The sequence below is a fragment of the Lissotriton helveticus genome, chromosome 10 (genome assembly GCF_964261635.1).
Source record: "Lissotriton helveticus chromosome 10, aLisHel1.1, whole genome shotgun sequence".
Taxonomy (NCBI): Eukaryota; Metazoa; Chordata; class Amphibia; order Caudata; family Salamandridae; genus Lissotriton; species Lissotriton helveticus.
Genome location: NC_136071.1, coordinates 1,112,655,257 through 1,112,678,790, shown reverse-complemented (window position 1 = coordinate 1,112,678,790; position 23,534 = coordinate 1,112,655,257). Strand labels below are relative to the sequence as shown.

The 23,534-nt window shown below is 43.8% G+C and overlaps 1 protein-coding gene across 1 annotated transcript in view; it reads left to right on the top strand.

Moving 5' to 3' along the window:
* Positions 1–23,534, top strand: part of NEK11 (NIMA related kinase 11) — a 968,483-nt gene that overhangs the window by 430,026 nt on the left and 514,923 nt on the right. The window contains exon 5 of the mRNA XM_078663876.1: positions 942–1,068. Coding sequence (XP_078520002.1) covers positions 942–1,068 — 127 coding nt within the window. The remainder of the gene's footprint in view (positions 1–941; positions 1,069–23,534) is intronic.

The following is a 23,534-nucleotide window of genomic DNA, read 5'->3' as shown; positions in this document are numbered from 1 at the left end:
CAGAGGGAGACAGAGGGAGGGAGACAGAGGGAGACAGACAAAGAGATAGATGGAGACAGAGGAAAGGAGACAGAGAAAGGGAGGGAGGGGGTGGAGAGGGAGACAGAGTGAGGGAGACGGAAGGAGAGAGAGGGAGACAGAGGGAGACAGGGAGAGAGAGAGGGCGAGAGAGGGAGAAAGAGGGAAAGGGAGTTAGAGGGAGTGAGAAGGAGTGAGACAGTCAGAGTGAGTGAGACAGAGGGAGAGAGAGAGATAGAGAGAGGGAGGGAGGGAGGGAGAGAGAGAGAGAGAGAGAGAGAGAGAGAGAGAGAGAGAGAGAGAGAGAGAGAGAGAGAGAGAGAGAGATGTGTGTATGCCGGGTCTGGTAGCTCAGTGGATGAAGGCGTCCGCTGCAGGGACCGGTGTTCAACCTCATGGTCACAGTTTTTTTTGTTGCTCTAGCCCTGCCCCCTCCCCCACTGACCCCGCCTCCACCAGTGCGGCCCTCGGACACAAACTGCACTGTACATTTTGCCCCCAAGAGAAGGTTTGTGAGTACCCATGTACTAGTGCCTACTAACTGAAAGCACTGGACAAGTTAAGCCCAGAGGATTACCACCAATAGTCCATCATCTTCAGTGTTGCACATAGTTGATGTGTTGCTAGAAGAGCTGGGACTTCAGTTCCTTCCCAAAGTGCAGGAGTGAAGACCCAGATGGGGAGGAAGTTCCTGTTCCTAGGAGCACAGCAAGAGAAGGACCAGGCAGCTTACCTTGTCCTTCCTACATTTTTTGTTTCCAGCACTATGACGTTGCCGCTGCAAGTTTTACATAACCCACTGGAGAATAAATAAATACTTTTAATATTATGTTTTACTATTGGATTGCTGAGTGCTGAATTCTCATTGGCATTTGTGGTTGATTGTTTGAGCTTTGCCCGTGATTTATTTCTGTTTTAATTAGGTGACTTTGGAGTGTCTCGCTTCCTGATGGGATCGTGTGACCTTGCAACGACCTTTACCGGGACGCCGTACTACATGAGCCCGGAGGCGCTCAACCATCAAGGCTACGACTCCAAGTCTGACATTTGGTGAGTGGGCGGCATGTTATTTCCAACCAAGTGGTCTCATTTTCAGGTCATGATGCGATCAGCGCGGTGCAGTGCCTAGCGTCTGCTTTTTCTAGGTCATCATATTTCTACGATTTCTGATTATGCAGCTGTTGCACTTGCAACATTGTCCTTGTGGAATAAAGGTATCATAATGGCCTCAGAAAACAAGGTTCATCTTTTTGCACGGGCCCTTTTGGTTGTTCGTACCTGTACATTCTTTTGAATATTGTTTTTTCAGATCTTTCTTTGCCTATGTAGTATATTTAATGCAATGGCACAGATACATTTCAGATTTCCCTTGACATACATGTGCAATGCATACATTTGTGTGGCTAAGGGTTGATGATCCAGCACAGTGGTTCTTAACCTGTGGGACACGTGGTGGTCCACAAAGTCTACTCAGGGGTGTCTGTTACTGCTTAAAAATATTATTACCAGGTTAATAAGGTGTATATAAAAAATAAAGAAGCAAAATGTAAAACTGAAAATCTTAAAACGATCTGTAAATGTGAGGGAATTTGAAATTTCAAGCTAAAAATTAAATTATTATCCCAAGATTGATTCCTGGGAGCAGTGCAAGTGCATCAAAACAGAATATAGTATGGTTGGTAAGTGGTCTCATTTGAATTAGAAAAGCTCCAACCTTCTGAATAAAATCACAATTCTTTTTTTTTATATGTGGTTGTGAATTAAATACATATTTGAACATTTGTGTGATAAATGCTTGTTTCTTTTGTGCATTGTTTTACGGTTCAAGTCATCGAAAATGTTTATGCCGGGGTCCCTGAAATCCAATAATGATCCAGCATGTGTCCCTGGGTTCCAGTAATGATTAGGTAGGGATCCGCAGAAGACACATGGTTAAGAAACATTGTCTAGCTTATACTAGTCAATTACCAATTTACTATCCATCACACAGGCAGAAATATTGGCTGTTAGACCTGTCAGCCTTAGGATGGTCTTCCCCCAAACATTTTGTCTTCATCCTCCATTTTTTTTCCTGATCCCGTATCTGCAGGCCTTAGGACTCTGCACACTTTACAACTTCTAACCAGTGCTAAAGTGCTTTTGCTTGCTCCTTAAAACATTGTAACATTGGCTTATCCCCAGTTTGCATATTTAATGTACTTTTAAGTCCTTAGTAAAGTGGTACTACATGTAACTAGGGCCTGTAAATTAAATGCAACTAGTGGGCCTACAGCACTAATTGCGCCACCCTCTTAAGTAGCTATTGAAACGTATCTCAGGCCTGCCATTGCAGTTTTATACTTCCATTTTCAACCTGGTAAAATAATCCTTTTTGCCAGTCCCAAACCTTCCTTTTTAGTACATATCAGTCACCCAAACGGTATTCCCTTGACAGCCCAGAGGGCAGAGTAGAATGTATTTTCTAAAGTTTTACATGTACTTTTAAGTTTTATATGTCTTGATAGTGAAAAACTCCTAAAATAGTTTTCACTACTGCAAGGCCTACCTCTTCCACAGGATGACATTGGGTTTACTTTATTACATTTAATAAGCTGTCATTTCCAAATCGGAACAGGTATTCGGTTCATGTTTGGTGTCTTTGGAAGTGTAATACAAAAATCTTCTCTTAAGGTAAAGTAGAATTTTAGATTATAATTTTGAAAATGCCACTATTAAAAAGTTTCCAGAAACAAAGCACGCTTCTCGTGCTCATGGTTGTCGCACTGCGAACATCGGGAACATGTCCCTCCAAAGTTTCCATTTCATCCCGGTATTCCAAAATCCTCCAGTATTCACTTGCTTACACCAGTCATATTTTGACATTTTCCTTAGTACTCTTCATCACAACGGAGGCAGCGTGATTCAAGCTGCAAACTTCATTAAACTTTTCCAATATCGACTGTATGCCATTCTGGGCTTTGTACAACGATACGCTCAGATACTGGTGGATTTTGGAATACCGGGATGAAATGGAAACTTTGGAGGGACATGTTCCCGATGTTCGCAGTGCAACAACCATGAGCAAGAGAAGCGTGCTTTGTTTCTGGGTACTTTCGTATTTCTGTGATGGGGGGCGGTTCACAGTAACTGTTTGCACGCACTACTCTAATAACACTTAAAACATGGTTTCATTTTAAGGGAAGGAGTGCATGCTCAATCATTTTCAATGTGCATTGCAATAGCATCACCTCAAAACGAGTTTTGCACCCAATGGATTAAGTTGAAGACTGAATAAAATGTTAAAGATTACAAGTGTGTTTATCACCACGGAGACAGTGCAAGCACGAACTGGAATGAAGTGCAGAAGCATTTGAACATTATCATCATCAGTTTCTCTGATTTCTCTGATTTATTGGGGGTCACATTGGGGGTCGTCTTTTTGTATTGTTCTGGTAATAGTCTAGTGCAGGGGTAGTAAATTTCATCGACACTGTTTTTGTAGTGTGGGTTTAGTAATTTTAATTGCAAAATTGTCACGCTTAGCGTTTCAGTTTGTTTTTATTTCAGAAAGTTTCTTAATACTCATGTATTGTATATTGGCACAAAGGCGTTTATTTGGCAGCATCATGGATCTCAGTTTAGTTACTCTGTGTAATGGATTTAACAGGTAGAAATTTGTTCTGAGCAGCGGGCTCACTTTGGTGTATTGTGGGAATCTGAGTTTCTAGGGGGAGATTTGGGAAACATTGTGTGCAGCTAACAGGGAAGAAGCCAGGCGGTAATAATTAAGATCTTTGATTCAAGTCTATTTAATGAGTCAGTGAGTAAGAAGGAGGTAACATAGGCCATTGGAAAGGAAGCATGGATGATTTATGAGTTTAAGGAGAGAAGCACAAGGAGGTAAGATTGAGTTAGACCACTTTTCATAAAAGAGAATAGCAGAGAAGGGGTTAAGAAGAAGGATGACGGGAGGGACTGGGTTCATGGAGAGAAGGATGAGGGTTCAGTCAAGCACATGAGGCTTTGTTTTAGAGAACAGTACTGATGGTTTGGTGAAAGGAAGGGAGGTGGTTAGCGAGAGGGACAGGGAGTAGGAAGATTTTGAAATGGTGAGAATGAATTGAACAGGCACAGTTAGTTTGGTTTGGGTATTTGGTGCTTGGGTGTGAGCAGTGATAGTTTCTTTGCTATTTTGTTGAGTCAGGTGTATGATTTGTATGTGAGGGGGCAAGTAGGGGGTCATATGTTAACACTAGTCACAGATTCAGTGTACATGCATGTATTAGCTAGGATCAATCAGCGGAACTGTTTATGTTATTTGCTTTTGTTCCTGTTGTTTTAGAATTCCCTGATGAAGAGCCTTAGGGGCTCGAAATGCATTGGACATAAAAAAACTTCATGCCGTCTTCAAAACGTATTCTGTGATCAATCTGAGCGTATCGTTGTACAAAGCCCAGAATGGCATACAGTCGATATTGGAAAAGTTTAATAAAGTTTGCAGATTGAATCACGCTGTCTCCGTTGTGATGAAGAATACTAAGGAAAATGTCAACTATGACTGATGTAAGCAAGTGAATACTGGTGGATTTTGGAATACCGGGATGAAATGGAAACGAGAAGCGTGCTTTGTTTCTGGATACTTTCGTATTTTGTGATGGGGGTGGTTCACAGTAACTGTTCGCACGCACTACTCTAATAACACTTAAAACATGGTTTCATTTTAAGGGAAGGAGTGCATACTCTCTCGCATTGGAAACTTTTAGAGATTTCCTCCTGACAAAGGGCAGAAGTAAATGTTTTTTCAGGTTGGGAAAGGAACAAATTACCCCCCAAATCAGCGGGCACTTAGGGGAAGGTGTTTTCACTGTGGATATAAAACATATTAAAAAGATACAAAGTGTAATTCCACTCATGCAAGACATTTTTGCATGGGCAATTCACTCTGTACAATTATGCATGTGCCAATGCCTTCGCATCCTTAGGAATAGGAAAGCACCATTTGTAGTCGTAACTTACACAACAGTTGGTGCCCAACGTGGGTGTTGCATCTAACAGCTACGCCTTGAGTAGTTTACACTTCTCACACACATTTGAACCATTATTACATCATTACGCAGACGTCCGTAGTAATCATGGTTACCTCCTATATGGAAAAAGGAAGCACCTATTTCCGTAGGTTTGTAAAGCTTGACCATAAAGGTTATTCCCCATTCCTTGGGTTTTCTAATCCTTTGATTCCAATCACAGATTGAATCCATTCATCATGGCAGTACCTTTCATTATGGGGCCAGTTGCAGGGAAGCAGTTAATCAATACCTCAAAGCTCTAGATAGGGGATGGGGGAAATTACTTTTGGACAAACTGCACATCCAGCAAATGCCTTTGAGAGTTTTTACTCCTGGGTGGAGTTTGAGTCTATTAATGCAGCTTCAGGGCAGTTTCATGAATAAATGGTGGTAGATCCGCCAGCTCACTATAAGGGTTACCAAGAACTTGAAATTCCTTTAACATATCAGGAACACCAAAATTTGTTTGGTGGTCATTTGCCACACACGCACAGACATGTTCATTTGGGGCCACTAAGCAATGAGGGGGCTACATGGCCACTCTTGGTTGGCTACTCTCCTGTTCTTTGCCCTGAATCTCTAGCCTCTGCAGAGGTAGTAGGGGTGTTACATAACATAGTCGCCTTACACTAGAGACGTATGCAGTTCATGCATCGTATTTTGAGCTCCAGACCTGGTGTCTCAGCAGGGCCTGCCGCACCTGCACGGATACAATCTATTAGTCCACAGACTATTAGCGCTATCATGGGCAAAGCGCTTACAAAGCGTGATGGAATGGTTTTCTGGATTGCTCGCAGGACCAACCAGTTAGAAGCAATGTATCCATACACTAACCCCCAAGACAAGCACAGAATACTGACTATGCATCTTCTTGGGATTTTGCCTCTGGCAGAGGAGTGTAACTCCTGTGGAAGCATCTTTGCATGCATTTATACCAATACACATGATGCACCTTCATTTGCAGTCCTCCCTGATGTACTTAGACAAGTGCAAAACAAGCACTGGATTTAGGAATTGAGTTTATGGGAAACGTATCTACATTCTCCTCTATCATTCTAAGCAATATAAAGGGAGAGGCTTCAGTTCTGGCTAAAAGTCAGAGACTAGAAGCAGCTACGGTTCAAGAACATGAACTGGAATTACCAAAAATAATTGCAGAAGGTTGCATCTCTTTAGGTAGAGATACCTTAGGTACTCGTCTCGTTAAGCCACATTTAATAGCTACAAATTTACACTGAAGATATCAGGGAAATTTATGCCAGTCAATGGTCTGTAGGACGAGCAACAGTCATATATAGAAATCAAGCGGGTGGGATGAACACTTTAGTCCACATGTTCTTCCTCTACATAGTGACCCACAACCACAAGCAAAATACCCCTTAAAACCAGAAGCAAAACATGGTGTTAAACCAATATTAGACCAATTGCATTATCAAGGCATAATAGTGCCTTGCCTATCACCCATGAATACACCGCTTTTTCCTGTCTCCAAAACAGACGGTTCTTATAGAATAGTCTTAGACTATAGACATTTGAATTTGCATACAAGAACATATGCAGTATAAAAGGCCCACACTACAGGTTCGATGATGAACTTGGTGCAGAAAAAATATAAAATGACCCTGGATATTTCCAATGGGATTTTCAGTCAAAATATAGTGCCTGAAAGTGAATATCTGAAAAGTTTTAGTTTCAACGGTGTGCAGTTTTCCTTCTTACATTTGCCCAAGGGCTGTAAGAATAGTCCTGGCATGTGTTCTGCTTGTATCATGGAGGTCTTACAATCAGATACTGAGGTATTGTTCTACTTTGATGATATCAACTTAATTGACGATAACTTGAATCTGCACCTTAGCAGGGTAGACAGAGTAGTGGCTATGGTAAGATCACATAGTTTCAATATTCATTAAAAAAAAATTGAAGATCACATACACAACACAGACTTTCCTTGGATATGAATTATCCGAGGCCAAGGGTCTGGCTCCAGAATTCCTTCAGAAGTGCGCTACCTTGCAGCCTCCTAACACGTTGAAAAAGTTGCAATCCCTGTTGGGTTTTCTTAACATTGTACAGACTTATTAGCCTCATTACGCAGAGAGAGTGAAGCCTCTGTAGGAACTAATTTCTCCCACGTTTTCTTCTAAACACTGGTTGAGTGCACATAGTGATATCTTGAATGCTCTACAAGCAGACATGCATGAGACAAAATATTTAAAAACTAGGGACAACAAAACCAACCTAGTTATTAGTCATGCCCAGTAACTAGGTTACATCTGTGTGACCTACAATGAAGGACAGACCATCCCAATTACCTACAAGTCTCACTTATATTCCCTGGCTGAAGCGTGATTTGTTTCCATTGAAAAAATCTTGACAGCTTTACAAACAGGTATTCTGAAGAAGTGTCCGTTGGGGCAAGGAAAACACATCATTATTGTTTTCCCCATACCAGCACTTGAGGCCACAAAGGCAAGCTTTCTTAATTCTCATCCCTACTCCTAAGATGGGTACAGCGGGCCTTTTCTTTAGCCTCTTCGCTGTGGCGGACATTCCACCGCGGTGCTGAAAACAATTACGCGTGCGCGGTTAGACCGCCCCCGGCGGTCCTAAACACACGCCCACTGTGATGTCGGACGGCCGGGGGCAGTCCAACTCATCGAAGAGGTTAAGTGCAGTGGATGCAAAGTTTCAGTATGATTCCTCTCTTCATACACAAGCTTTTCTCTAGTATGAACAGTTCCTACACCAGACAGTTTACCTGTTGAGTCTTGCCAGAGCATTTTTTACACAGCTGGCTCTGCCCAACCTACGGTAGGAACCAAATGCATGTACTTGCATGCTCTACAGCAGTGCAAGGTGTAGTGAAGGATGGTGAGTTTATTCCACAATGCAACCACACCAAAGTCCTATGTGACTACTGCACAACATGCATAGTTACATGCTCTGCACCTTGCATCACAGAAGACTGTCTCACAAGATCCAACACTCATTGTGTCCAACTCAGCTTCTGTATGTAAGGTTACAATGTTAATTTGCAACAATAGTGATTGAATGGATTCAAGGATTCAGCCACCCGGAAGCACCACCAACTGATCCGCGCCACCAAGAAAACTGCATTCAAGGACCGACTGGACAACAACGCACACAACTGCAAGGAACTCTTCAACATCGTGAAAGAGCTCTCCAACCCCAACGCCGGTAACAACGACATCACCCCATCGCAAGACCTCTGCAACTCCCTCGCCTCCTACTTCCACAACAAGATCGCGGACATACACAACAGCTTCAGTAGTCAACCATCTCACACAACGACCGCAGCAACGCCACCCACCACCACCCTCCGCGTCTGGACTCCGATCAGCACCGATGACACCGTCCGCATGATGAACTCCATCCACTCCGGATCTCCGACCGACCCCTGCCCTCACCACGTCTTCAACAAGGCCGACGCTGTCATCGCACCCCACCTGCGGGACATCATCAACACCTCCTTCGACACCGCCACCTTCCCGGAGAGCTGGAAGCACGCCGAACTCAGCGCTCTACTTAAGAAACCAACAGCGGACCCCACCGAACTCAAGAACTACCGCCCCATCTCGCTCCTCCCGTTTCCAGCCAAAGTCATCGAGAAGACCGTCAACAAACAGCTGGCCGCCTTCCTCGAGACGAATGGATCCCTCGACCCCTCACAGTCTGGCTTCCGAGCCAACCACAGCACCGAGACCGCCCTGATCGCTGCCACCGATGACATCCGAGCCCTGATGGACAACGGAGAAACAGCGGCCCTCATCCTCCTAGACCTCTCCGCGGCATTCGACACTGTCTGCCACCGCACCCTAGTGCAGCGCCTCAGCAACGTCGGAATTCAGGAGAAGGCACTGGAATGGATCGTCTCCTTCCTCGACGGAAGAACACAGAGAGTCCGCCTACCACCGTACAAGTGAGAGGCCACCGAAGTCATCTGCGGCGTCCCTCAAGGATCCTCGCTGAGCCCCACCCTCTTCAACGTCTACATGAGCCCCCTCGCGGCCATCGCACGCCAACACAACCTGAACATCATCTCCTACGCCGATGACACCCAGCTGATCCTCTCCCTGACCAACGACCCCGCCGCTTCCAGAGCCAACCTTCACGAAGGGATGAAAGATGTAGCCGAATGGATGACGACCAGCCGCCTGAAACTGAACTCAGACAAGACGGAAGTCCTCATCCTGGGCTCCTCGCCCTCCGCCTGGGACGACTCTTGGTGGCCCCCCGCCCTGGGCACCGCACCCACACCGACAGACCACGCACGCAACCTGGGCTTCATCCTGGACTCCTGCACTTCCAAATGCTGAAGTTGCCCAATAAAAAGGTTTCCGAGTCTTGATTCCACCAGATGCCACTCTCTTCCACCATTCTGCATTCCTGTATTTTTATCTCACTCTTGCTAGCTCTTTTTCATTCCTGCTTTCTACCTCTGTCACTGTTTTCCTCTCTCTCTTGCTCTGCCCATTGGCTGATGATGAAAAATAAGTCCTGTACCCCAGGAAAGAGTGCCAGAGCCCACCACCTGCAAACACCGGGCCAAATAAGGCTCGGCCTATAACAGATGATTCTGCATGACATTTACTCAGGGTTTTGTTGCGCTTGTGCCAGTCAGTGCCATCCAGACACATGTGCTCTAGCTCTTAAAAAACACCTGCCTCGTTTGTTCACTTTGTCCTTCAAGTTCCTTCTAGAGTTTAGGAAAAACATGAAAAAATGGCAGTTCAGTAATTTTGTGATTGTTACTTCAAGTGCCTTCTATACTTTAGGAAAAACATGAAAAGATCTCTGTTTTGTATTATTGTCATTGTACCTTCTAGTGCCTTCTACAGTTTAGAAACAACTTGAAAATATGGCTATTCAGTAATTGTGTCATTGATCATTTAAGTGCCTTCTACAGTTCAGTAAAAACTTGAAAACATGGCTATCCAGTAAATGTGTCATTGTTCCTTAAATTGCCTTCTACAGTTTAGGAAACATTTGAAAACATGGCTATTCAGTAATTTTGTCATTGTTCCTTAAATTGCCTTCTACAGTTTAGGAAACATTTGAAAACATGGCAATTCAGTCATTTTGTCATTGCATTGATCCTTCAAGTGCCTTCTGAAGTTTAGAAAAAACTTGTAAACATAGCTATTCAGTAATGTTGTCATTCTTTCTGCAAGTGCCTTCTACAGTTTAGGAAACAACTTGACAACATGGCTATTCTGTATTAGGCATTAATCAATCTCGGTTCCTTAGCTCTGTAAAACAGTACCTTACTAACTTGTCCTCCAGCCAGACTGTTGTTTTTTCACTCAGGCTATGCTTTTGGGGAGTGATGCCTGTGCAAAACGAGTTCAGATGAGGTACACTTGTAAAGCTGTCTTCTCGTCCTATTTGCTTTACCTTCCACCAGCCTGTGCCCTTCCCACCACCACTGTAAATCCCAAAGGACTCATATTGTCAATTAAGTGTACTAAACAAAAAAAAATGCCACATTCAATTTGTATCTTTAGCATTTCCTTAGGAGTTAAATTGCATTGACAGCTCGGGTGACCCCGAAAGTCCAATTATGTTACTTAGAAACCGTCATTGCACATTTTATCCGAGTTGTGCCTCAATTGCATTGAAATACATTTCCATTTTCACTTCAGGTGACCCCTTGGTCCAATTAACCAACTTATTGAAAACATTTTTATTTCTGTATACCATTAAAAGTAAATTGTTCATAATTGAGGCCTCATTACATGTGCATTAGGCCCATAGTGCTGCAATTAAGTGTGAGGTTCTTGAAGAGAAAACATTTCAAGAGTGATTTGGAAGATTTAGACGAGTCATTATTTCCAGAGACCCTAATTCTGAAACTGGCTTTTAAAAAGTGTGCAACTTATTAATTCAGTGAGACATTGCTACTGAAGACATTGAATTAATAGAAAACTATATATGAGCACGAACAATTATTAAAAATTGACATGTTGAACACATTTGTTTATATGCTGATGGACTCATGGCCACATTAATTATTTGCAGGGCCATTGGAATGGTGTAATTTGGTGGCTGAGGCACTAATAAGTTTTGCTAAACTCTCTATAGAAGCCACCCACCACCTGCCACAAAACTTTCCAGTTTTTAACCAAAAGTATTCGTTTTTTGCTCAAAGGATCAAAAGTTATAAAAGCCTTCCCAAGTGGTGCAATCTAATGTATGGTGCTTTGCAAACGCTATCTAGTTGTATATTCAGACATTTGATGAAGTTTTAGTTTTGTCCAGATTGTCTTAACATCCTCAGTTGCTGGACGATGGAAAAAGCTTGAACCAAGCTGGAACCAAATATTTTAAATACTTAAAGGTACTTCAAACAAATGCCCATGAAAGCTTCCTCCCTTTGTTTTGCTCTTTATGTGTATTGCCTTTTACAGCTTTTATTCCTTTAGGAAAAGGGGGTTCGTTCAGAAGAATCCTTTTTTAAGGTCAGATATTTTGAAACATAAACTGCTTTGTACTGGAACAAGTACACAAGAAGCATGAACACTACTGGACTGTTTCTTAATTGAAAGAGATGCTTCCACAGGGTAAACCCTAAACTAAAGACAAGTTCTAAAATATAACTGAGATACACTGAAAAGAGAAACACTTTTATCACAAGGTTTATGCACATGTAAGCCAGTTTCATACTAAGAAGGGAGGATAGAGAATATTGAAGACAGTCTATTAAGAACATAACAATTAAGATCCATTAAAGAGGTGGGTAAACCGTTGAACTGGACAACAAGTGTAATCAATGCTAAAAGGGAGGAGGATTGGGGGATTTAGGCATCATCATCAACTCACTTTATTCGGCTTTTGCAAAAAAAACATTAAAGTCAATTAAACAGTATATGTACAAAGAATCATATCGATAAAACTGATTTAAAAGAATACATAAAACTAGGTACGAAATGAGAATGCTGCCAGGGTCACATCGCAACCGGCCCTAATATACCCCCAACTGTTAGTCGCAGCTGGATGTAAACCTAACAGTGGATTTTAAAAGCTAATAATTTAAAATATGATGTTACCTGAAAGCATTTGTAAAAAGGTAAAGGCTGAGCTCACCTGCCTGCACTTCACCTTTATCAGGATAGGTCGTAACACACTCCTTGATATAATTGAGCCCGGGAATACGATGAGCTTTATCAAGGGCCATGCAGTCCTTCAAGATCAGTTTGTTTAGGGCGGTCTCTTTGCTGAGGCATATTTTTATCCACAGGGAAAGGGGACGAAAGGCCAACAAGTCAGAAAGATATGCCATACCTATCTCTTCATGTACTGCAAAGGTAGAGGTTCCCTGGGGTACACTTAAGACATGTCTCAAAAACAATTTTCAACTATTTGTAGATAGTTAGGAGCGATATATCCCCAGATGTCACTGCTGTAAGACTCCTTAGCAGTACACATGGCCCTATATATCTGCAGAAGAGCCCCGATCGATCTCTTTCCTATTCTCGAAGCAAAGTTAAAAATGGCAGCATTGGCCTGTAGCAGGTTTCCTTTCTTTCTGCTTTTTATGGGCTCCAGATTCATGCTATCATCTAATAGGACCCCCAGGTAAGAAAAAACACCAATCCTAGCGACTTGAATAAATCCACCCTGGAAGGGGTAAGACTTTCTCTAACAGGATCCCACCTGCATCACATAGGATCTCGAGTTATTAATCAACACGTCCTGTTCCTCCATGAATAAAGCAAAAGAGTTGAGCAGGGTGTGCAGCCCCCTCGCAGTCCGGCCCATGATGACTGCATTGTTTGTGTACAAATGTATAGGCAGACCACACCGACTCACCTGGGAATAGTCCACCTTGGACTCCACTAATACCTTCTCCAAATTGTTAATATATAAATTGAACAGTAAAGGGGCCAAAATACAGCCCTGCCAGACTCCTCTCTGTATTGGAAACTGGCGGGTAACCTTGAAATCTTGTTTATATCGAACCTCAGCCTTTGTATCTCTATGGAGGTCTTGCAGGAAGAGAACAGTGTCTCTATCCACAACGATAGTCAACATAGTCTGCCAGAGCTTAGTTCTGTTGACACGATCAAATGCAGAGTGGGGCCACTGTGTATTTGTTAAGAATCTAAAACAGGTTCAAACATTGTTCCCCAGTTGACCGTCCTGGGCGAAAACCATATCAGGGGTGTAACACAGGCCCCCGCAACCCACTCAGCACAGCACTCTGGCTGGAGAGCTCCTGATTGAGCCTAGAGGGGGCCCCGCCCACGTGCCTTGCAGGGAGGCCCCCTCAAGTTTTGTTACACCAGTGAACCATACTGGGCATTTGTTAGAATGTTATTTACGGCTGCCCAGCTGGCCAACCTGTCAAGTAGGATACTTCCGACCGCCTTAACCGCCGAGTCCAACAGAGAGATCTGCCTGTAACAGTGGGTGCTGTCTCAGTTTTCCTTTTTAAAAACAGGAACAATGGTGGATATAGCCCAGGTTCCAGGGGGGCCAGCTCTCACTGAAGCATTAATAATTGAGGTGAGAGCCGGTACCCACAAATTCAAATTGGAAATATAAGGTCGGGATGGATCCCGTCTGGTCATGGTGCCTTGTTTCTGGACAACCCAGCAATGCCCTTCCTAACTTCTTCGACTGAGAATTCCATGGCAGATTTCCCTTAACCCACTCCACTGGTTGCAGTCTTGTCAGGAGGGCACTGAACCATTTCCTCAAAATGGCATACCCATTCATCCTCTGTGATATGGCCCACAAGGACGCTAGCGGCATCTACTGTCAAGAGGGGGCTGTTTATAATGCTACAGAACTTGGAACTACTCTTTAGGGTGCTTACCTCGATAAGCGCGCTCAAAGCCTCCTCCTCCTTCAGCACAGCTTTATGTCTTGCTAGTTCAGCTTTATAATGACTTCGACAGGACTTTATTGAGACGGGATCCCTTGGTTTGTTACCTAGTGCTTCCTTCACCTTCCTGGATGCACAAGAGCAAGCAGGGTCACACCATCTAGGGGCCAAATCAGAAAATCGCCAAGTCGATAAACTATGGTACAGTCTGAATGGATGGATGTGTAAGCTTTTCTGAGGGACATCAAGTTTAGACTAAGGATCAGATTTACATCTCGGCGGATGGGTTACTCTGTCACAATAGTGATGGATATCCTCTCTGCCAAAATATAAATCCCATTCTATCCTATGAGATTTGTATTTTGGTGGATGCAGTGGCGGCCAGTATGGTACAAGTTGGCGGGAGGGGAAAAAATTCACTTACCTGATTGCTGCATTTCTCCTCCGTCTCTCCCACACTGTCTCTCCTCTGCTCCTCAACCATGAAGCACCCAGGCTCCCTGTAGTCAATCACAACGCTGCAGTGCAACTTTTTGATTGGTCTGAACACCGTGGTTTGAAGTTCAGTTGGGGAATTGGAACCTGGGCATGTTCTCCACCTAGGTTGTAATGCAGCCTGGGTGGAGAACATGCAAAGTGTGCATGATAGTTTGGCTGGGCCAAGACCGCCAGCCAAACCATCATGTGCACTTTAGAGTGCAGCAACCACTCCTCCTGGACATCACAGGAGCCAAGCCCTTCCACGCCTTAACCTGGCGATACTAAAAATAAAAAACAGTATTCACTTATGTTATTATCATACTATTTTTTATTTTACACTGCTCTGAGAGCAGTGGGATGATGCTCCTCCGCCTTGGCGGAGGAGCTGCTCCTGGGTGTACGGGATATCCGTAATCCGTGGAGTAATCCATCTGCTGAGACCTAAATCAAGCATTTTATTTATTTATTTATAGTTGTTTTAGAGTGCTTACCGAACCCTACTGCTTTTGACTGCGCTGTAGTGGATAATAGTGTGTCTCACAAAGGATGATGTTTCAATTTAAAAAAAATCAGGAACGAATCACTTGTCCTGGGTCACCTGGGTTTTTGATTTGTCGTTTGGTGGTACCGATAAAAAACCCTCAATCACGTGCCCGGGCTAAATGACGGTATATCTTGATTCTCCATCTTTACGGGTACGTGGCAGCATCATCATTGGGTTAGTGGTTATGCTTCCTCCACCCGGAGGTTAACCACTGGTGAAACCAGTAGTGATCAGTGACCAAAAAAAAAAAAAAGGAAATTGTTTAAAAAGCTTGAATGGCCAGGAAACAAGGATTTAGTAAATCTGGGTTCAGGCTAGGTAACATTTTGGGCGTGCAGTGGTTAGGGGTCTTCTGCACTAATATGTGTCCATTAAAAAGGTCGACATGTTTCTGCCTGTTGTCGCCCAGGAGGGGTCAGTTAGGCTTTCATCAGGACCCAGAAGAAAAAGAAAAATTGAAATCGTGACCTATTTGTTATAAGTGTGTAAGTCTGGGTACACTGTCCTGACTCAGTGAGATCTATGAGTACCTCTTGGTCAGTAATTACCGACCTCCTCGGGTGATCCCAGAGACGGGGGGTCTGCTCACGGGCAGGCTTCGCACGACTTGTGCTCTGCCGTCGGATACCCGGGTTTCAATTTCATTCACACTGCAATTTGCAGTACGTCACTTAATTCCCAATAACATTTTGACTAAATGTACTTAGTTTCACCTTCTATTGTACATTTTGAGTTTAAACATACCATGTGCTTTACAGTATGCTTAAACCATGACACCAATAATTTCTTTTTTTTTGGCAGCATTGTCAATTTGCTTTTGTGGCATACAATCTGGGATGTGTTTCTCTTCCCAGTCCGCTTTCTGAATATATTTTGCATCATCAACTTTCTAATAAGGACATTGAGTCTTGAAAATGCAACGAAAGGAGATCTAGACCTTACAAACGCACACTAAGGGATCAAGACTCAAGGCATTGACCTTTTAATAGGTTATTCAATAGCTTTTGCAAGGTGGAGAAGGGACATGCATTTCTGATGTGTACTGGCAGGTGACAACCCAGATTTTTGCAACATGCTCTGAGAGCAGCAGGAAAATGTATCTCATTTTTGAAGTAGAAGTTTCTTCCTGTACCTTTGTGTCCTCGGTTGACTTCAAGGTTCTTTTTCAGCTATTTAGGTGTCATTTAGATTGAGGGCTTTGTAGGTTAAATGCGCTGTTTGCAACCAGCATCAGGCTTTGAAAGGCAGCGAATTTTGGCCTGGAGTGCAGGATTGATGTCAACAGTTTTAAGGTCTTGCTGAGAGAGAACATGTTGACGTTGTTTTTTTTCACTTATGAAGATGTAGTTTTGTTGGTTCTGTAAGTGCTTGTAAGTGATGTTTGAAATAGGTTTTCAGTAAGTATGGAGCCCTGGGATTTTGCCAAGGTAGCCTTTTTGTGTGACATTTTCATCTCCTAAGGTTTTTGCTCAGATATGTGCAGCTGCTAACTTTTAAATGTTTTAGGACCAGATATACTATTTTTGTGACTAATAAATAATCTTACAAACTGACCTGGGTAATTATAAGCAGGTTTGTTAAATGTTGATGTGGAGTGGGTCATAATACGACCTATCTCCTGAATATTAATGAGGAATATTTTTTTGTATTCTTTTGTACATATTAATGAGGTGGGTCACATATTGGGAATCACTCTGATTTGAGGCAATTACAGGGATTGTAGCCTGCTAGGGTAACCAGATAACATTTTCTGTGATTACTTTTCAATAAAGTGAACTTTTTTGTAAATGCTGCCCATTTTGCTTAAAGAAAATAGTGGTGTACATTTTAAATAAAATGTTTACTTTCCTTTTAAATTTTGTTCGGGAGCGTGCCCCAACAATTTTTTTTTACATTCCCAAAGGGGAAGTGGTGCCCAGGAGACCCTTTCCCTTTTGCGAATGGGTCAACACACCAACTCTATGGCGTCATTAACTTTTGAATGTTTTGCAACCACATTTCGGTTGCAAAAAACATTGAAACATTGCATACCTAATCGGAATTCAATCAATCAATCGGGGTTGGTAAAGCGCAACTACTCACCCGTGAGGGCCTCAAGCACTGGGTGGAGGAAAGGGGCAACTCTGTTGAGTGCTGGGGTCTTCCAAAGAGCCAGGTCTTGAGGTCCTTCCTAAACTGGGGCAGTATTTGGAAGGGATGCCTACAGCGGACATACAACGTATTGCAGACCCATTTTTGGAGTCAGTAAAAGTTCACTGATTCCTTAACTAGAGTTAGTACATTTAAACAACGCATTTTTGGAGTTGCAAATGTGGAATCGGAGTGTGTCCTACTCTAAAAGTCTTTGTATATCAAGGCACTGTTCCGTTCATTGCTAGATGTGAGTGAACAGTGATTTCAGATTTTTTACACAGTTGTGTATCATCGGCATACTGGTGAAAGGAGAAGTTGATTCCAGACATTAGCTCTCCTACGGGTACACCATGCAGGTTGTAGAGTGTAGGTGATGGAATTGACCCCATGTGTCTTCAACAACTTAACACCCCATGCAGGCTGTCTAAAATCACATTAAAACCCCTTTTGATGACCTGAAACTTTCAGGAGCTAAAACAATGAATGCATTGCAACCTGGTGTTGACATAACTGAGATGTGGATGTGGGGTGCATAGAACAAGGGAATTACTGCATGATTAATTAAAATGTTCATTTGTTAGGTCAGACACCCCTTTTTGGTGGATGAAAGCACACATTGGGGAACAATGAGTCTAACTTTAGTGATATTCGCTCATGTGCGTTGGGCGAAATCTCATTACCATCATCTTGATGCGCATAAACAGTAAATACAATTTGGGAACTATTATAACTCTAGTTGAAGCACATATGGGTATTATCACCCTGCCAATAATTTTTATAGTGACTACTCAAAGACCGGGTCTTTCAGGTGTTCGAAGGTAATGCCTTCTCTGACTGCTGGCCGCTCGGTTGTGGGGTACCACAGGGCTCGTTCCTGAGCCCCACACTTTTTAATACATACATGGCACCATTAGCAGATGTAGTTTTACCCTTCGGAATACAATTAATTACTTATGCTGACACCACCCAATTGGTGGTATCCCTGAACCACCCAGAGGGCTTATCATGCTCTCTCTGCAGCTGCCTAGAGGCTGTAGCCGACTGGATGAAACTCTCCCATCTAAAACTAAACAGCGACAAGACCTAGCTTATGTTTTTAGGAAAACCACCATCACCTCTATCATCACAGCTATGGCCGACCTGTCTGAACCCAATGCCCATTCCAAAACAGCAGATCAAGAGCCTAGGCATATGGCTTGACACCTCCCTGGGCTTCGGCCACCAAGCCACTATGCTAGCAGCCACCTACTACGGCCTGCTTAGGATGCTCAGGAAAGTTCTGCCCCAACTTCCTTTCAACGCCAGAAGGATCATGGTACAGGCCCTAATTTTGTCCCGCCTTGACTATGGGAATGCACTGTACCTTGGTGCCCCACAGTCAACTCTTCAGAAACTCCAGGTGTCACAGAACAGCGCAGCTCGTCTTTTGCTCCAAATACCCCGGAGATGCTCGGCTAAACCCGCCCTGAGGACGCTGCACTGGCTCCCCATCCGGGCCAGAATCCAATTCAAATCCCTGTGTCTGGTCCATAGAACCATGTGGGAAACAAGCCCAGCCATCACACGGCCCTCATCACACCGTACCAACCCTCAAGAAACCTCCGTCTAGCTCAGCCTTTCTCGCCACCACCAGGAAAATCCGCCGGGCCAAGTGGGGAGGCCGCTCCTTTTCTCTGAACGCTTCAAATTTATGGAACTCCCTGCCCCCCCTTCTTCGCAACAAACCCAACATTCTGGCTTTTCGCAGGCTCTTGAAAACACACCTTTTCCGCAATGTCTCTTAATTCACTCTGCGAATCCCAAGCAATCCACAAGCGCTACGAGGCCTTAGTGTAGAATGCGCTATATAAATATAATTTCATTTCATTTCATTTCATTTCATACTGTGTGATGTCAAAATTAATCCGTGTCACGATTAGCTTGTTTGTCAGTTTTTGAACAGTACTATCAATTGTAGAAGTCAAATTTTCACTTTAAGCTTCTGAAATGTAATGCTGCATTAAGAGAATGTGTATATATGTGCGGGGATCCTATAATGATGCCTTGAGTTACGATTCAGAACCATTTATAGCACATTTGTACAATATGTTTAAACCTGAATCATTTTGCTAATTCAAATTTCATCGTTGTCCTTAATCAAAAAACAAAGTCACACAGCAGCAGTCAGGCTAGATTCATTTGAGATCAAATTTGTTTTCCCCAGTCTCGTATATATCCATAATATGGCTGGATCGTCAACACCTGGAAAAGAATTCATTAATAGTAACTTTTTAGGTCTGACTTGTTACCAATTCTAGGCAATATACAGCGGCGGCCGCCATAAATGAAGGGTAGTGGGGCGGGTGGTGTTGCTCAGGAGCCGTTGCACGGGGGAAACAAAATCTAAAAAAAAAATGAACTTACCTTTTCTCGCAGGCCGCCTCCGGGTCGTGTTACGTAGGGATTGGTCTGAGCAGGCAGGAAAGACCAGGGAGTCTGTGGGGTTTCTCCAGTCTGGCTGCTTAATGTAGCTGGGTTGGAGAAAACCTAAGTGCGCATGTGTGTTTTGGTTGGCCTGAGATGGCCGGCCAAACTCACATGAGCACTTAGGGAGTGGAGTGCACAGGCACTCCTCCTCCCCTTCCCATGCATCAGCCCCACTCCTCCGAACACCGCTGTCTAAGAGCTGACAAATGTAAAATAAAACGATGCAAGAACATTATTTTATTTTACATTTGCTGGCTCTGAGCCAGGCAGTGGGGCGACGCTCCTCATCCATTGCAGAGGAGCCACCACTGAAAATATACTTAGAATTGCCTTGGCTCCACTCAGAGCAGTGTACTTTCTCACCTCATGCAATCATCTATTTGGTGTATCATTCCACCTCCTACCAAGTGTTTCTATTGGAATGCATGTGGGACTATTTTACAACTTAAAAGAACACTCAATCAACACAGTTTATCATGTTCGGTTCTTCAGCTCCTATATGCATTACGAATAGAAAACAATTCCTTTTTACTACCTTTTAAAGCATTGACATTGCACATAAGGGCACGCTCTACTAACATAAGCAGCATTTGTGCATGAAATGCAAGTTAATATCCTTAGTGAGTGCCTGTGTTTACATGTGTTGACCCTTTAAAACCAGACTTCTTGACTTTGTCAATGCTTGTTTGGAAGGTGGCAGTCCTAGTGTGGGTATCACTCCAATGTATTATTGGCTCCCTTAGGACCCTCATCACGAACAAAGTAGTGCACCTACACCTGCAGATTTACTTCTCTGTGTGGTGGAAGACTTACTACCTCTTGGAATTCACCAATTCCTTTTGGGATCGGAATGGAAAGCTGTGCTGGTGTAAGTTTCCATGTTGATACCATTGGGAATCACGTTATTCTTAAGTGTTGGTTCCATTCCTTGTATATGGAGTTCTCCTTGGCAGATAACTATGTACAGGGGGAATGGATTTCCTAGTACAAACGAAACGCCCTTTTCTTTTCATTTCTTTTTCACAGTGGGTAAAATATTTTTTTCTGTAGGGAAAGCCCTTCCTTTATACCCTCACCAAATGTGATCCGTTTCCCTTCCCACTGTGGAAGGAGAGTTGTGCCAGCCTTGTACCAGAGTAAATCTCCAATCCTTTCTATGGTGGGAAAGGGACAAATCGTAGTTTGAGAATTTCGACAAATTTCCATGTTTCTGGGCGTTCCTAAATTTTCAAAACGCCACGTCTAGGAACTAGCCTACTTCCGCCCCTTTACTGTCTTTATGGCTGTGAACATATCCATACTTGTGGCAGAGATCTCAATCAATCAATCCATTTATAGAGCGCACTACTCACCTGTAAGGGTCCCAAGGCTCTGAGGGGAGGGGAGGGGGTGCTGCTACTGCTCGAATAGCCAGGTTTTGAGGTGTTTCCTGAGGTGAGGTGGTCCTGGGTCAGTCGTAGGTGGGCGGGGAGGGAGTTCCATGTTTTAGCCGCCAGGTAGAGGAACGATCTTCCTCCGGTGGTGGTTCTGCGAATCCGTGGGATGGCGGCGAGGGCGAGGCTAGCGGAGCAGAGCTGGCGGGTAGGTGTGTAGAACTTGAGGCTGTTGTTGAGGTATTCGGGCCCATGTCGTGGAGCGCTTTGTGTGCCTGGGTGAGAAGCCTGAACCTGATCCTCTTGCTGACGGGGAACCAGTGCAGGTCTCTCAGGTGGGCAGATATAAAGGCTGTGGCGAGGGATGTTGAGAATGAGTCGTGTGGATGCGTTCTGTATGCACGCATCTTTAATGGGATTACCCTGATAGGAATAACTTTGTTTATTCCTGGCAGGTTTAGCAAAGGTGCATTTGGTTGTAAACTTGAGTTTACAACTAATGGTGTTCAGCCTCTCAGCTAATATCCAAACTGATTAGCACTTAAGCCAGCAAGGTGATTCAGTGAGTTGAGTGCTACTTGGGGACCTCTGTTGTGATCTTCAGGCCTGAGGTCAAATCCAGGCAGGCCAATTCAGACTTCCATCCCATCTTAGTCTCATTGAAATGAGTAATAGGAAAGCCTAATATTAACAGTGTAACCATGGCATTCGTGTTAAGCACCATGTAGAACATGAGATTATACATTTGTAAGAGAGATGCCCTTATCTCACAAGGACTGATTTTGTCCAGATATAGCTTAAAAATAAGCAAGGAGACAGATTTTTCTAAATACATGAGGTAATGTATTACATTTTATAATAGCACCCACCGCATAGCATAGTTCAGAATGTACAGGCATTTCCCACATTTAGTGGAGAAGCGTGGCTCAATGGTTAGAGCGGCAGACCCTGATGCAGAGTTCTGGCCCGGGACCAGGGTTCAATTCCCGCCTCGGCGGCTCTTGGACTCAATTATCCCAGACCTGATCATTCTTGCCTCGGTGCCTAGTCTAATCATGGGTCCCACTCTGTGACCCTGGGCAATAGCTTGCTTTATCTCCACAACGGCCCCAGCAGCGCTTGGATGCCTGGCTTCACCTTGGGGGTGCCCAGGAGTGGACATTTCACAGGAAAGCCAGGATGGGTTCCACAGCGGTATGAATACAGCACTACGAGACCTCTGGGTAGACGTGCGCTATATAAATACAAACACATTTACATTTACATACCCAATTACAAAATAAAGCTAGACTGCAACCTGAGACACAAGTGGGTGAGGTGAGGATGTGAATACGACCAATCGGGAGGTAGCATGGCTCTTATTGGTTGATCTTACCTTTGTGCTCTTTGAACCAACAAACCCTTTTTCAGGGCAAGGGATATCTGCCAATGAATATTTAACCCGTTGGCTGTGCCGCCCGTTTTGCGGAAGTGCGGCACTTCCGCAAAACGGGTGGAGCCGCGTCAACCATTGGCCGACGGCAGCACCAGCGAGGTAGTGCTGCAGCATGGATAGGGTTAAGTGGAACATTTTAGATCAACTATAAAGTCACCTGGACTTCTGCTTTGCCCAGCTGTGCTTTCATAAAGTCAGCAACTAAGTAAGGCTGTGTAACATAGATCCGGGATCTCCAGGTCCATGCCAGGCGTTTAGGGTGTAGCCACATAATAAACTGATATGATATAAAGCCAGAGCCACTGAAATTATACCAATGTGAAGCCGTGGCGTTTTTCTCATACGTGTAAATTTACTGCATTTGCCACATAATCCATTGTTTTCTGCATAATCTGAAGATTTTAACAGAAAAAAATTGGATTCCGTCAAAGGGTTCAAAAGTTACGAACAACCAACGACACCTGTTGCTGCACAGTGGATGACCCTTTGCAAAGGTTAACCGGTCACCTTTCTGTTGCTGATTGCTATATTTGGGTGTTAAACTGGTACTAATGAGCTACAACCAATGCCCAGACAGTGTTAAGTGTAAAACTAGCAAAATAATGCAATACTATTCTCACAAAATGTGCCCCATAACGCTGTTTAATTTGCCTTTTCCTGCCGCATAAATTACTCAACCCTGCTGCATAATTTGGCTCTCACTGCCACATCATTACAGTGGCCCTGGATAAAGCTAAATAGAAACCATTGGTGAGTGGTAATCCTGAAAATCTGGTGTGGATTCACCTCTCTTGGACCTATATTGGGCACCGAGTTGCAGAACATGGTAGAACTGTTCGATTAAGTGCATCGTACTTCGGTGTTTTATAGTTCGCCTTTTAGGGTTCACTTCCGTTTCCTCCCCCCCCCCCTTTATTTCGCATAGCTGCACCGCTCAGAGCAGGGGTACCATGCCGATAACCCAGCGATTAATTGGAACTTTTATAAACTGCTCTGTCGATACTCCCCACGGATTTTCTTACTTTGCAAGCCAGAAAGAATCCCAAAGCAGATTTAGCACGGAGTTAGACACCGCTATCCAGTGCCAGGGTCCTGCTGTCCCGGGTGCATTTGCAATTAATCATGACGCGTCGCCCCCGCTCTGCCAGGCCTCAAGGCGCTTCAGCAGATGGCGCATCTGAGGCGTTCAGGT